Here is a 13,639-nt window from a genome sequence, read left to right as displayed (position 1 = left end):
TTGTACTCCTGCAGAGCAGAATCCAATTCGGCACATTGACTTTTTAGGGAGGACTTGGATTCCAGCCTTTACCTAAAACCTTCACCAACCTGCTTTCTCTATGCCTTGTCTCTGTTTAAAGATAACATTTGATATCGAAAAATAGTGTGGGTCTTCACTTTCTTGGTATTAATGAAAAGTTTGCACTATACCTTTGAACCACCCCACCTCCTGAGAGTTGGGCCTGGGTTGTTGTCCCGAGGAGAGCCTGGTGAGCTTGAGGTAATTACTTTTTAGTACCAGAGTTAAAGGTATACATGAGAACTTCGGCCAAAGCCTTAAGGAAAATGTCCCCCACAGATGCAATGAACAACCCTTATGTCTAGATGCAAGGAAAGTCTCCCTACCAGCCTATTGCACAACAGAATTGCAGGGTGATTTACTCACCCTGAGGACATAATGTGGTGCTTAAAAAGCACTGTCCTCGGAGCCATATGAGCTACTGTAGGAGAGCACTTTAAAAAGAATTGGAGTGGTAAGGGGAAGCCCCTCTGACCTCAAAAATAAGGTTAAAGAAACAAATCCTGAAAAAGTAGCAAGACCCTCAACAAATGGGACAACTAAAAATCAAAAATGAAAACCTGTCCCAACAGTAGCCATGATTGTGGAACTGTGCAGTTATTTGGAGGCTTATGATCTTTCACTGTTAACTGCCATATTACACAAATCCTAATCTCACATTTCACCCAGCATTATCTAGGGGCAATGTAGTAAAACCTGGTCAATTCCAGCCTTATTGCTGGTGCTTACTTATTGTATCGCTGTAGTCCTTCTCAATCTAAAACTTTTTTGTTTGTTTTTGCTATTCACAGGAGCAGCTCCAGCCGTGAACGGCTGGAAAAGGACCGTGACCGGGGTGACCGGTTTGAGCGTTTGGAACGGGGCGGGGAGCGCAGTGATCGTTTTGATAGAAGTGAGAAGGGAGACAGATTTGAGAGGCCAGAGCCAATGGAGAGGTTAGACCGGATGGATAGAAATAGACCACCAGTCACAAAGAGAAGCTACAGCAAAGAAACTGAAGACCGCAGCAGGGAGAGAGAGGGCCGGATCCCACAGGAGGCAGTCAGGAAGGTGGCCAGTATGACCGAACAGCGGGACCGCAGCAAGGAAATTGGTGAGTAAGGGATGAACGTTATGAAAGCTAGAACTTAAATTCCAGTCGTGTGCACAGGCTAATATGTTGGACTCTGTTTCCTCACTGTTGCTAATCTTTGCGTCATATGGGAATTTGGGGGTTGGGAAAGGAAGCAGACTTGAGGTGTTTAGTACACTATTGAGCAAGCACTGTTGCTAATGCAGGCTGTAGTGGGAATCTGAAAAAAGCTTCAACAAGAAACCTTAACCGATTATCTGTTCTCCATACATCAGATTATCCCTCTATAGTTATAGCAGTAAGAAATGTGCAGTTCTTATGCCTCTACTGCCCCGTCTGTGCCAATTCCCAGCCCACTAATATACCCCAGCCATCTTAGACCAATTTGAGGGGTTAATTTCTCTGCACACGTTTGCTTCCAGTTTGATTTGCTAGCTGAAGCTTTGGTCCTCTATTCTGCTTCGTTGTTCAGGCTACAGGTTTTGTGAATCCCATTTGACCAAACCTGATTTGCACAATTCAGTTTCTTAATGTTGGTAGGCGACTCGTAGAGCGCGGAAAGTATAATCCGATGGATAAAACAAAGTTTCAGGTCAAACTTCATTCTTGAAAATTATAAAGTATTCAAGCCATAGATCCTCAAGAATAGTAATGATAAGGTCCATCCCTCAAGGTTCCCTTTATTGGTGAGAAGTTATGACTGAGCAGTGGCTACGAAAAAATAAGATGGAGCCAACCGGCCAAATCTCCTTAATATAAAAAAGTCTAACTGGAACATAACGACTGCAGTTTGTCCCTGATTATCAGTGCCTCATTACCCCAAAGGGATTACTTTGGTTGCCACAAAGTTTTCCCTAAAGCTCATCACTTCTATTTTATATTCCTTGCAACCTTCCTCGATGCCATGCCCAGATTTATTCCCCTTCCCTGCGCTCGCTTTCTTTTTCTCACCGCCTGCTCTTCCATTGGTCTTCCCCACACTTCCTTTCCTCCTATAGTCGTCCTCCTCCCCCACCCACTCCCTCACTGAGTTGTTGCTGCTTTTTCACAGGAAACACAGCCAAGAAAACACCTTGGGAGGGGAATCCATCTCCCCATTTTCCCAAAAGCTGCAGTGCACCAAGATCCTCCGTTGTGAAAGGTGAGGTCCATTGACCCCAGGAACTGTCCTCTGTGCATGGCCAAGATTTAATTCATCCCCTTCCTTGTGCTCGCTTTGTTTCCCTCACTCTCCATGCTCACCTTGGCCTTTCCGATACTTCCTCTCCTCCGCCAGCCCTTTGCCCCTCCCATGCCCACCCCCTACCCGATTGGCTGCTGCTTCTTCCCCGGAAGCACCATTAGCTTTGAGCCCTAGAGCCGCCAGCGAAGGGCCAAAGGTAAAGGGGCCGCTCCCACTGCCTTTTTGCTGTGGGCGCCATACCGAGCAGTCTACTGTTACACTGATGAAAATTGTGAGTATGGCCAGTGCTGTGCGTCCTAAATCCTGCCACTACTCAACTACTTCATCACCACCATACAGTTCCTAAATCTGTTGAATCTCGCTAGCCAATACATTTCACTTAGAAGAATTAACTGTACTAACCACCCCAGCTCATGCTCCTCTCGCATACCTCCCAAGTACAACACACATGCCCTAAAGGGCCATCCCCACTACTATACACGAAAAACAGAAACCACACATCCCACACAACAAACCTCCGCAAACAAACATTTCCTGACACTGGGCCTTACCCCTATGGACACAAGCCAGTGCACACAAAGCACACTTGGAATGCAGACCCGCGCAGACGCCGGTTTCTGCAAGTATCATCACAAGAGCACAACCTCTATCCTACCCCTCTTCTCTCACTAACCCACCCCACCCTCGTTCTTACAGAGCCCGTCTCTCCTCAAGTTACAGGGGGCTTCATCAAGTATATGCACAGGTGAGCATAGAAGCAGTAATAGATCAGGTAAATAACATTACTTAAAATAACTGGCCTAGAGCCTTTGACAGGTTTTCTTTGAACTATAGATTGCGATCTCATCTGTCCCAGACTCCTGGCTCCTCTTAAACTCATGTATGCAACCACTACTCAAGCACACAGCCTGTAGTTTCAACCTGTGAAAACAGTTGACCCGCCAGACACCCTGGCCTCGTGGCACCATCTTTATTGCCGGCCCAAGTAAATGGTCAACCCCCCTCTACGCGACTTCAATGCAATGAGCAAGATTACATCTGTTCTCCCGCTTGGTGTCTGGCATGGATTCACATGTTTATGAATATTCCCTGTCAGGCTGGGAATCTTCAATAAAGAAAAAATCATTTTCAGTTTCACTTCTGAACTGTCTTTCTCCTAACAACCAATCATTGGTCTCTGGGTCATACTGCCCCTAGCCAATGACTGTCCTCTACCTATGCCCCTCCTCTGGCAGCCATCTTCAGTTTTTTACCGCACGTTCAAGTGTTGGGAGTCCTCGTGCTATAACTCAAGCTTTTACTGCGTTTGTGATTTTTCTAAGAGTTTGCTCTTATTTTTCCGGTCAATATCATTCATCCTATTAACAGGGACCCGTTTTCGGATTCTTCAGCGCCCCTCAAGAGCGTTTATATATTTTCTTTTTTTACATTTTTTTATTTTTGTCGAGTTTCTTCTTGGAGGATTCCAGAAGCTTCTTCAAGGCCTACACCGCGTGGAGATGGCAGAGAAGGAAGACTCGATGCCTACGGAACATCTACTTGGACGATGAGCACTCTGTGTGCTTCTACTGCCTGTATTCGGACCAAACGCACACTGGGTATGACTGTGCGTTTTGCCAGGAGATGGTCCCCCGCACCATGAAGGGCCAGCGAAGGCGCCTTGGCGAGTTGCTCCAATCCAAGGCCCCCTGCTGTGGGTGAGTCCTGGCAGCATGCCTCCCCCAGCCACAAGAAGAAATCTGAGCAGTCTTCTAAGACCTTTGAGGAGATGTTGAGAGTGGCGACGAGACTGACTAGGAGGAGTAGGCCGTGGAGGAGTTGGAGAACCCTACATTGCTGCCTCCGTCGCTTCCACTTCTGCCACCTCAGCAACCACCTCAACCCCCAGCAGACATTTCGCTGGACCTCCTCCAGGCACTCCACACCTTGTGTTCGGAGATTCGGACGAGGATGCCCCTTCCGCCGCCGGAAGTTCCAGCGCACCGAGGTCTTCAGGTGCGCCCCCTACCAAGAAGAGGGGAGTTTACCCTCCACCGCCTTTTCACCCGTCGCCCCCCCCACGACAGCGGTTTAGGAGACCTCATGTCTCCGCCGCCCATAGCCTCACTGCCCGACACGATCGGCTCGTTCCATGCCGTGATCTCTAAGGCCTCTAGCTGACCCCCGAGGAAAAGAGGGTTTCCTGTACCAACGCCGCGAGGCAAAGAGGAAGACTGTGCAGTCAATTCCGCTGTTGGACGACGAGGGGCTGTCAATTACGAAGAACACGTCCTCGGCCCCGGCGAGGGACTGGTACGAAAAGAAGTACAGGGTGCTGGAATCTGCACCCAAGTGTTTGAGGTCCCAGCCTTCCCCGGATTCAGAAGTCTCGGTGGCAGCGAGGAAAAAATCCTCTGGCTCTACTGCATCAGTGACCCCCACCCCTCCAGTGCAGCAAGGGTAAAAAGTTGGACACCATGGGACGAGTCATCACATCGGCAGCGACGACCATCGCAGCCAACGCCGTCGTGGTGCTACGACAGGGAGCTCTGGTTTAAAATCATTCCCCTCCTGGACTTCCTTCCCGGTGACAAGAGAGCAGAAGTGTTGAAGGTGCTGCAAGAGGGCGAGGTGGCATCGGACCATGCCATTACAGTGGCCACGGACATTGCCAACACAGGATTCTGCCAAATGGGCAACCTTTGCCTTCGTCGGCGGGGATGGTTGAAGGCCACCAACTTTCGCCAGGAGGTGCAGTCGAGGGTAGTGGACATGCCCTTCGAAGGGGATAATTTGTTCGGAAAGACCGTGGCCGAGTCCCTTCAGGACATCAAGGCAAATACCGAGACGGCTTGTGCCTTGGGCACGCTTCAACTGCGCCAGCCGTCCTTTCAGACCTCCGGAGGAAAATACCAATGGTGCTTCAAGGGCTTCAGCAGAAGCTCATAGTCTTGCCGTCAACCATCCCACTCTTCGGCCCAGGAGGCCTACAGAGGCCTCAACAAGTTCAGAGGAGGTCGCCGTCCTCAGCAAAGTCCACAAGGCGGCGCCCCCGCAACAAAGCAAGATTGAACTGGCCGTGATGTCGGACGCGCACCCCGGTGGGAGGTCGGCTGGCGAACTTAGTCAATGTGTGAAAGTCAATCTCCACCGACAGTTGGGGGCTGGACCCCCGGCCCATGGACACACCATGGAATTCCAACGAAAGTATCCTCGCATACCACCCGTGGCCAGGCAGGAAAACCACATCCCTCAGCTTCTGGTGGAGGTGCGGGCCATGCTTAAGCGCGCGATAAAGCTCGTTCCAAAGAGGCTGCGGGGCTCCAGAGTTTACTCTGTACTTCCTCTTCAAGAAGAAGACTGGTGGTTGGCGGCCCATCCTGGACCTCTGCCTTCTGAACAAATACATCAGATCCCAGAAGTTTCGGATGGTCCCCCTTCAGCACGTGCTAGGACAGCTTGAAGAAGGGGATTTCTTGGAGGCTGCCTATTTTCACATCCGCATTCACAAGGGACAACGCGTGTTTCTGCGCTTCGTGGTTCAAGGGCAACATTATCAGTGCAAGGCCCTTCCCTTCGGATTGAAGTCGGTGTCAAGGGTTTTTACCAAGTGCCTGCCGCCAGTGGCAGCAAAGCTGCGTTTACGAGGGATCCATGTTTACCCCTACCTGGACGACTGGCTCATCGAAGTGAAATCGAGGGGGACTGCCGTCGCACACATGGCAGAAACCGTCCAGCTGCTGACGGTGCTGGGGTTCAGTGAACTATGCAAAATCTTGCTTGGTGCCATCACAAGATGCTCTGTTTCTGGGGTGTCGGCTCAACGCGGTTTTAGTACCTGGCATCTCCGCCGGAGGAGAGGATAGCGGCCATCCGGAGCAAGGTACAACAGCTGTTGACCCTGAAGATTGCAAGGGTGAGGTCCATCGAGTCCCTTCTCGGAATGATGTCATCATGCATATACCTCATTCGGCTGTGCAAGCTGCGGATGCGGCCACTGCAAGAGTTCCTCGACGGCCGTTGTATCCAGGTATCCGGGAACTTCGAGGACAAGATATTTCTCAATGAGGATTTCCATCGAGTGATACGGTGGTGAGGAGTCCGCGCACATCTGTCAGCGAGCGCAGACTTCCAGACCCCATCTCATCAGGCGACTGTCACGACGGACGCCTCCCTGGAAGGATGGGGGGGCACACACTGGAAGTCTCCACGCAAGAGGCCTGTGGCTACTGGAGAAGTTGTTGCATATCAACATACAGGAGCTGCGGGCAGTGTTTTGGGCCCTCAAGTCTTTACTTCCGTCCCTCAAGGGCAAGGTGGTACAGGTCTTCACGGACACCACCACGATGTTCTACATCCGGAAGTAGGGGCATTAGATCCCCAGCGCCCTCCGGAGAGGCACAGGACCTATGGCACTGGGCTCAACTCAGACGGTCCCGGTGCAGGATGATCCTTGTCGCACCGGCGTGGCCGAGACACACATGGTACCTGGACCTTTTGGCCTTGTAGCGTCCCCTCCAGTCAAGCTTCCGGCAGCCGCAGATCTTGCTGCCAGAAGCGCTGCGATCCTGCTCCACGACCCAGGGTCGCTGAACTTGCAGGTCTGGCTCCTGCAGCACTAGAGTTTGTAGGTTACGATACCCCGGTGGACTGCAAGGAGGTGCTTGCCAAGGCTAGGGCTTTGGCTACACTGAAATGCTAAGGACATAAGTGTAAGAGGTTCGCCGTCTGGTGCCGTGCACAGATGATGGACCCTCTACGGATTACGGCTCCGCAGGTGCTGCTGTGTTTGCTGTCGCTGGCCAAAGCAGGGCTGGCTCATGCCTCCATGAATGTTCATCTGGTGGCTATCTCCCGCTACACCAGAACTCCGGGACGGGCGTTATGGTCCCACCGCCTGGTCACGGAGTTCATCAAAGGACTTATCCGTTCGTTCCCGCCTTTGAAGGCCCGCCGTGGGAGCTCAATGTGGTGCTGACTAGGCTCATGTGTCCATCGTTAGAGCCTATGCATTCTGCACCACTGAAATTTTTGTCGTGGAAAACAGCGTATCTTGTGGCCTTCAAAATGGGAAAGCTTTAGGAGAAAAAGGATGCAGGTCTTTGAGAACGCGGCCTCGACCCCCCTCAAAGAAACCTAGGAAAAGCCAGACCCCGGTTGCTCCATTGGACGATGCAGGGAAGTCGAGAACTAAGACGGTAAAGCCTAGTAGTACCCATAAATCTCGAGTCGACAAATCGTCGAGAGATCCTCGAGGATCGAGTGTCTCCGATCCCTCATAAAAAAACAGAAATTGTCGAAGTCGAGCGCAACTTCGTCGAAGCCATCGGCGCCGACAGCTCCGACGACGAAGCCTATATTATCCTCGACACCTTTGTCGAAGGCTTCGTCGAGTGCGTTGAATGTTCCTTCGGCCCCCTCGAAGAAAACACTGATTCCTTCGACAAAAAATCAGGAGGAAGAGATAAGGTTTACACCTTTACCAAAATCGGACGACTTTAGGTCCATGTCTTCAATTTTTGAAGAATCTGGCCCAGATGATGTCACTCTTTTTGGAGTAAAATATGGCACTAGACAAGTTCCAGAGGAACTGATGAATCCTGAGACAAAAATGAGAGACCTATCCGAAACTCTGCATTCTGCTAGTGGTGTGGGCACATCACCCGAATTGGAGTTTGCTGCACCTGATCCTGCAGAACATGCAGACTCAGGGTATAGGAATTTGATGAGTAGGGTGATTGAATATATGGGTTGGGGAAGAGCCTCCACTACATTTGAAGAAGACGATATGACGGACATTATAGTCCGGGGAGCCTGGAAAGACCCAGTTCTCCCTTTCCATAGGGCGCTCCAAAGGACAGTTGAAAAGAACTGGGAAAAACCTGATAGCATTGCTGCAGTAGACAACAATCTCCCAAAGAAGTACAGAACTTCTACTTCTGATCCAGAATACCGGAGTAGAAACCCTTCACCAGAAAGTCTGGTTATTCAGGCCGCTACTACTTCCAGGCAGACAGCATACCCAACCATACCTGGACAGGGAGGACAAAAAGGTTCATGCCTGGGCTTGCAGAGCTTTTACTTGGGTAGCATGGCCTTGAAATCGACCAACGTCACCCGTACCCTGGCCAGGTTCACACATACCTTGCGGGAATGCATTTCGGCGGTGGCTGAACATATTCCGGAAGGCGAGGAAAGGGAAAGCTTCCTGAATATAGTCCATGACAGAAAGGAGGCAATGGGGGAATGCCTCCAGTATGGACTGGATACTGCTGATAGTATTAGCAGATCCATGGCATCAAGCACAGAGCTACGCAGATTTGCGTGGTTGAGAAAGTCAGGGTTTGCACCAGATGTGCACACCAGACTTCTCAACATGCTCTTTGATGACTCGGGGCTGTTTGGTAGTAAGGCTGATAGTGCCTAGAAAAACTACAGACCTCAGAAGCTTCAGCTAAATCTTAGTGCCTCCATTAGACCGCCTCAGAAACCCTATTCGGGCTCATTTTCTTGGAGGGGTCGTCCTTTTCGATACTACTCCTCTGTTGGTAGAGGAAGAGGGCAGTCTTTTCAAAGGGGCAAGAGGAATGTCACTCGTGGTGGACGAGCAAAGACTACAAAGCCATCTTCAGGAACGGCATCTATGCCCTCAGCCGCCTCCAAATCTCTGAAGTCTTATCATACAAAACACCAGTGGGAGGCCGAATCTTTCGGCATCTGAAAGAATGGTGGGGCATTACTTCAGATGCTTGGGCACTGGAAACAGTAGCTCCAGGTTACTGCCTTCCCTTTTTAAAAAGACCTCACAATCAACCGGGAGCCAGCTCTACCAAAACTCCAGACCCGCTCCTTTTGCAGGAAAGTTTAACCCTGCTAGAAAAAGGTGAAATAGAACATGTACCTGTAGCGGAGAGGAACAAAGGTTGGTACTCCCCTTATTTTCTCATCCCAAAGGACGGAGGATTGAGACCCATCTTGGCCTTAAGAAAATTGAACAAGTTCCTCAGGAAAGACAAGTTCAAGATGGCAACCCTTTCTCAGATCCTTCAGGCTCTCCAGCTGGTAGGTATCATTGGACCTTCAGGATGCGTATTTTCATGTGCCAATCCACCCCAAGCACAGAAAATACCTGAGGTTCGCAGTTGGCAGTTCTCGCTATCAGTTTCGAGTTCTGCCATTCGGGCTGACCTCCGCTCTGAGGGTTTTCACCAAACTGATGGTGGTAGTTACAGCGAGTCTCAGGAGAGGGGGGGGTTCATGTCTACCCCTACCTGGACGACTGGCTAATCGGAGCATGTTCTTCAGAATAATCTCAGGAACACCTGTTGACCACCTGCCACTTCCTCCACAACCTGGGCTTCTCCCTCAATTTCAAGAAGTCCCACATGATACCATCCCAACAACTCAAGTTTATCGGAGCAGTCGTGGACACTTCCTCGGGAAAAGCCTCGCCGCCCGAGGTGAGAGCTCTCCACATCCAGCAGATGCTAACAAAATTCCAGAAAGCCCAGCATCTGCTGGCCTTCGATTTCTTGAGGTTGCTAGTCCTCATGGCATCCTGCATTTTTCTGGTGCCAGAGGCCAGACTGAGAATGAGATCCCTCCAATGGGCCCTCAGAACTCAGTGGTCCCAATTCTCAGGGAATGTCAGATATTCTGCAAGTCCCGAGCACAGTTGCTCAGGATCCATCATGGTGGGCTTGCAACGACAACATCCTCAAGGGAGAATCTTTTTGGCAACCATGGCCAGAGATAACAGTAGTGACGGACGCCTCACTTCCGGGGTGGGGAGCTCACACCAACGATCTGACAATCAGCGGACGTTGTTCTCCATCGGAGTCCAAACTACACATCAACCTATTGGAGCTGAGGGCAATCAGACTAGCGCTGAAGGCATTCCTGCCCCCCATACAGGGAAAGAATGTCCTGATAATGACGGACAACACAGTGGCCATGTACTACCTCAACAAAAGAGGGGGCGTAGGATCACTTCCTCTGTGCAGAGAGGCAATGTAGCTCTGGTTCTGGGCAATACAAGAAGGAATCTGTCGGCAGTTCACCTAGCCGGAGAGCAGAACACGGCAGCAGACGCTCTGAGCAGGCAGAGCAGTCTCCCACGAGTGGGAGTTAGCTCAGGAAGTCCTTCTGGAGATCTTCGCCCTTTGGGGAACCCCTCAAGTGGATCTGTTTGCAACCACGGTAAACCGGAAATGCGATCAGTATTGCTCAAGGGAATTTCCCCCTAGAGGAGCTCTAGGAGACGCGTTTGTAGTGGATTAGGATTTTCCCCTGCTGTACGGGTTTCCTCCAGTCCCCGTGATTCCTCAAGTAAATCAGGAGTTTGAGAAAGTTCAGGAAAACCATGATCCTAATTGCCCCGGACTGGGCCAGGAGAACGTGATAACCGGACCTTCTAGACATGTTCAACTGCCCTCCAGTACGTCTTCCACAAAGAGAGGATCTTCTCTCGCAAGAGGAAAGTCTGGCTCTCCATCCAGAAGTCAACACACTCAACCTTCATGCATGGTTTCTGAGAGGTTGAGATACAAGGATTGGGATCTTCCGGATGACGTAATGGAGATTTTGCTTTCGGCCAGAAGGCCAGCAATAAAATCCTTGTACCGGTGTCGTTGGAATAAGTTCAGTAACTGGTGCAAAGATAGGGATATGGCCCCTTTTCAATGTAGCACACCAATGGTACTTTGCTTCCTATTACATCAAGCCAATCTGGGGCTCCAGATAGGAACAATCAAAGAATATCTTGCTGCGCTGTCCATTTTTAAGCACTCCTCGGAAGAGGTTTCTTACTTTAAAATAACATTAATAATACAGTTCCTAAAAGGACTTACAATTGTATATCCACCTACCATTTCATGTTCCAACTTGGGATTTAAATTTAGTTCTTAAATTCCTAACATGTATACCATTTGAGCCTCTGCATTCCTGTCTATTGAGGCTTTTAACACTAAAGACTGTCCTTCTTGTGGCATTAACATCAGCCCGCAGGGTTAGTGAAATGCAGGCTCTCTCATGTAAACCTCCATACACCACATTTTACAAAGACAAAGTAATTCTGAAAGTTAAACCATCTTTCTTTCCGAAAGTAGTTTCCGAACAATAGTTTTACCAACATTCTATCCTCCTCATTTGGGAAAAAGGGAGAGATTACATAGGCTGGACCCCAAGAGGGCCCTCAGCTTTTACATTGCAAGAATGACAAAATTACGCCAAGACGACCAACTCTGTGTGCTACACAGGTAGTAAATTGGGTTTAGCGGTGACAAAACAAACCATATCCTGCTGGATTATTCTAGCTATACTGGAATGTTACAGATTAGCAGGAAAAGACCCATTAGATGGGCTACGTGCTCCCTCCACAAGGGGAATGGCTAATATTTGCTTGGCTGCAACATGGGCATCAATGCATACTTTTATCAAGCATTACTGCTTAGATGCCTCCTCCTCCAATGAGGGGCTATTTGCCAGAGCGGTACTTCACTCTGTACATGAAAACAAGAACTAGCACTCCCACCTCCAAATTGGTCACTGCTATGGGAGTCTATCACAAGATGAGGAATAGGTGGGAGGACACAATCCATTTGAAGAACAAGTTGCTTACCAACTGTAACGTTCTTTCGACTGGATGTTCCTCCCACGTATTCCTCAGCGACCCTCTCAACCTACCCCACAGTACAGTTTGTTCTCTTACAATTTCCTCTCACGATGGATCAGTCACAGCATACGCCTGGATGTTCCACAAGTATTTCCTCAAAAAAACAGAACTGAAGCCAACGGGCGTGGCTTGAGCTACTTTATACCATCAGTGACGTCGACACGGTACGGAGCCCGTCGAGGGACATTCAATGCCACAACCTCGAGCACAGCGCCCTCTGGCGAATTTTTTTTTTTTTTTACGAAGCAGCGAAGCTGGCAAAACAAATCACAAGATGAGGAATGCGTGGGAGGAACATCCAGTCGAAAGAACGTTACAGTTGGTCAGTAACTTGTTCTACGTGGATCGCACCAAGAGTTTTAGGAAGATGTCGCAACTGTTTGTGAACTTTGGCCCTGTGAACCAAGGGAAGGCCCTCTCCAAGGCTTCCATTTCCAGGTGGCTGTCCGGCTACATCACCCATTGTCACTGTTTGGCAAACCGACAGTTGCCTGGCCGTCCGAGAGCCCATTCGACCAGAGCGATCGCTTTAACTACGGCGTTCCTGTCTGGTGTGCCCCTGCTGGACATCTGCAAGGATACTACATGGAGGTCGACGCACACATTCACGAGATTCTACTGCGTCAACCAGGATTCCAGTGCCGGCCATGCAGTGCTACGCAACCTGTTTGCTTGAAGGTGAGCCTGGTGATAAGGTAAGAGATGCATGTGTGTACTGCTGTGTATTCTTTATTCATGAGCATGTGAATCCATGCCAGACCCCATGCTGGAGAAGGAACAAGTTACTTACCTGTAACTGTTGTTCTCCAGCATGGGTCTGGCATGGATTCGCATGCAAACCCTCCCGCGTACCCCTCTGCGGCTCTTCTCTTGGTCCTACTGCCACTTTACATGCTACCAAATCTGAAGATGACTGCCAGAAGAGGGGCTTAGGTGGAGGGCAGTCATTGGCTGGGGGCAGTATGGCCCAGAGACCAGTGATTGGTTGTTAGGAGAAAGACAGTTAAAAAGTGAAACTGATTTTTTTCTTTACCAAGGATTCCCAGCCTTACGGGGAATATTCGTGAGCATGTGAATCCATGCCAGACCCATGCTGGAGAACAGTTACAGGTAAGTAACTTGGTCCTTATGTTTGAAACTTCCCTGTGTGGGGCTTTTCCTTATTTCTGCTAAAGGGTACCTGTACTCCAAAACAATGCCCTCTTCCTCTTTAGCTCAGACTTGTTGCTTGGTCAACACTGAAGAGTGGCTTTGCTCAATTGGAGTTGCGAATAACCTTGATCAACCCTAGGTTGGCTTTTCTTGGTTCGACTACAGTGACATTGAAAAAACGGTATGCAAGAGGTCAACAACTTGTCTGATATATATATATTTCTGATGCTTGTTAATCTGCTTAGAATCACATGCTGTGCATAGGTCCGACATCCAGTGGTCACTGCGGAGTATTGCATTTTGTTTTTCGTAGTCGAAAAGGGACGTCGACAAGGCGTGTCTGAAATACTATCCCTATAGTGACGTGTGTTGTACCCACAATCCCTCACGCGTCGAGGTCCCTCAGATTGTTTTTTTCCGCCCAGCTACTGGTCGCCTTTACGCGGAGCTCCTCAAGAGACGTTGCAGATTCCATCTCCTCGACCTTTGGTCGTTTTTTCCTGTTTAAAGATTTAATATA

At 49.6% G+C, this 13,639-nt stretch overlaps 1 protein-coding gene across 12 annotated transcripts in view; it reads left to right on the top strand.

The window, feature by feature from the left end:
- The window catches only part of EIF4G1 (eukaryotic translation initiation factor 4 gamma 1), a 1,670,216-nt gene that overhangs the window by 1,413,832 nt on the left and 242,745 nt on the right, over window positions 1-13,639 (top strand). For all 12 annotated transcript variants that reach the window (XM_069618798.1, XM_069618805.1, XM_069618804.1 and 9 more), the window contains one exon: window positions 852-1,153. In XM_069618798.1, coding sequence (XP_069474899.1) covers window positions 852-1,153 — 302 coding nt within the window. The remainder of the gene's footprint in view (window positions 1-851; window positions 1,154-13,639) is intronic.

This window comes from Ambystoma mexicanum, chromosome 10 (assembly GCF_040938575.1).
Source record: "Ambystoma mexicanum isolate Mex_15411 chromosome 10, UKY_AmexF1_1, whole genome shotgun sequence".
Lineage (NCBI taxonomy): Eukaryota > Metazoa > Chordata > Amphibia > Caudata > Ambystomatidae > Ambystoma > Ambystoma mexicanum.
The sequence above is the reverse complement of the archived record's forward strand: the minus strand, read 5'-3'. Positions and strand labels throughout refer to the sequence as shown.